General features: G+C 46.7%; 1 protein-coding gene across 1 annotated transcript; it reads left to right on the forward strand.

The window, feature by feature from the left end:
* Window positions 1-463: 463 nt before the first annotated feature.
* Window positions 464-1,428, forward strand: LOC125154557 (taste receptor type 2 member 40-like). The gene is given in 2 exon segments (XM_047839002.1): window positions 464-1,144; window positions 1,147-1,428. Coding segments are annotated over 2 exon segments (963 nt in total).
* Window positions 1,429-2,244: the final 816 nt, after the last annotated feature.

Genomic DNA, 2,244 nt, shown 5'->3' on the forward strand with positions numbered 1-2,244 from the left:
TCAGCCCAGAGCCTGACACGGGGCTCGAACTCCCGGACCGCGAGATCGTGACCTGGCTGAAGTCGGACGCTCAACCGACTGCGCCACCCAGGCGCCCCTAAAAAATTTTTTTAATGTTTATTTTTGAGAGAGACAGAGACAGAATGAGAGTGGGTTACTTACTTAAAGTAAATAAGGGAGAAAGATGCCATGATAGGAACCTATCTCAAATTTTTTCCAGTGAGCTCCTGCAAGCCCGAGGCAAATGGGTCTTTATGAAAAACAGAGACATCCAGTAACAAGATCCTCCCATCATTTGCCTTTCAAGCCTCCGACCTGTAGTCATGGGGCAAACAAATGAAGAAAAATTGGAAATAACCATTAACTGGGGAAAAAAATTATAATAACATTGAGGGAGGATCAGAAGACTGCATAGCAGGTACCAGGCCTTGGCATGGAAACCTGGAGGTCAGGGCCAAAGAGAATGGCGACAGTGAACACAGATGCCATGGATAGAGACACATCCAGGTTTAAAATCGTCCTCACCGTGGTGGTCTCTGGAGTAGAGTGCATGACTGGCATGATTGGGAATGGCTTCATCACTGCCATCCAGGGGGCCAAGTGGGCCAGAGGCAAAAGGCTCCCTGTGAGTGACTGTATCCTGTTGAAGCTGAGCTTCTCCAGGCTTTTGCTGCAGATCTGGATGATGCTGGAGAATATTTACAGTCTATTCTTCCTGGTCACTTATAACCAAAACACAGTGTTTATAATCTTTAAAGTCACCACCATGTTTCCGAACTATTCCAACCTCTGGCTTGCTGCCTGGCTCAACATCGTCTCTTGCCTTCGAATTGCAAACTTTGCTCACTGTTTGTTCTCCATGATGAAGAGGAAAATCAGAGAGCTGATGCCTCGGCTTCTGGGGCTGTCACTGTTCATCTCCTTATGCTTCAGCTTTCGCTTCTCTAAAGATATCTTCAATGTGTACGTAAATAGTTCCGTTCCTATCCCCTCCTCCAACACCACTGAGAAGAAGTACTTCTCTGAGACTAACATGGTCAACCTGGTTCTTCTCTATAACCTGGGGATCTTCATTCCTCTGATCATGTTCATCTTTGCAGCCACTCTGCTGATCATCTCTCTCAAGAGATACACCCTACACAAGAGATACACCCTACACATGCCACTGGCTTCAGGGACCCCAGCATGGAGGCTCACATGGGGGCGATCAAAGCTATCAGCTACTTTCTCATTTTCTATATTTTCAATGCAGTTGCTCTATTCATTTCCATGTCCAACATCTTTGACATCAACAGTTCCTGGAATATTTTGTGCAAAATCGTCATGGCTGCTTACCCAGCTGGCCACTCAGTGCTACTGATCTTGGGCAACCCTGGGCTGAGAAGAGCCTGGAAGAGGTTTCAGCACCGTGTTCATCTTCATCTATAAGAGCATACCCCGTGATGGAATCCAGAGTGCCACAGGACCGGTTCAACCAGCTCTGCCTTTCCCCCACCTAAACCTCTCTCCTCACCCCTCTTTTCTGCTTAATCTTATTTCTCAGGTAACTGGGTTGTTCCATGAATGGGACACTGAGTTTCTAACTTGAGATTCTAAGCTGAAGTAGCTAAGCAACTCTAAGATGGATTGTGGAAGCTCCTTGATCTATGTTCATTCATCTCCTGCCCTGAGCCTTAAGTAAGGAGAGGATGGCTGGACCTCTCCATTTGCCGGGGATGATCTCAGTGTGTGCCTGTGGTCACTGGGCACCCTTTAATTCTCAACGATATCTTGGTCTGGATGAAAACTTACATGGTCACCCTACTGAAGGCACCCTACTAACCCACAGTTAAGAAAAAGGAGGGCTAGTGACAAGCATTGTATGCAGTCCAAGAGGCAGAAGGGAGGCTAGCATACCTACAGGGAAAAGGGACTAAGGAGAGAAAGCCCGGCCAGAATTACCAGGTGCTGCAGAGGTTCCAAGGAAAATGGAGGCTGTGTATACTATTAGTGCAGTGACAGGTAGCATTCATATTACAGAAGTTTCCAGAGTAGGTGATGAAAACAGTGAGGGAGTTTGTAAAGACCAATAATTTCAGGAGGTTGTCTGGAGAAAAACATGAAATACAGGGCGGCAGATGGATAAGTGGATGGTCAATTGAATGTTTTATTTTTCCAAATGGCAGGGGGGCGTGGGGGGAAGAGTGGCATGTGCAGCCCCAGGAAGAAAACAGGAAGAGTCCAGAGCAAAGGAACATCTATTTT

The sequence above is a fragment of the Prionailurus viverrinus genome, chromosome A2 (assembly GCF_022837055.1).
Source record: "Prionailurus viverrinus isolate Anna chromosome A2, UM_Priviv_1.0, whole genome shotgun sequence".
Classification (NCBI taxonomy): domain Eukaryota; kingdom Metazoa; phylum Chordata; class Mammalia; order Carnivora; family Felidae; genus Prionailurus; species Prionailurus viverrinus.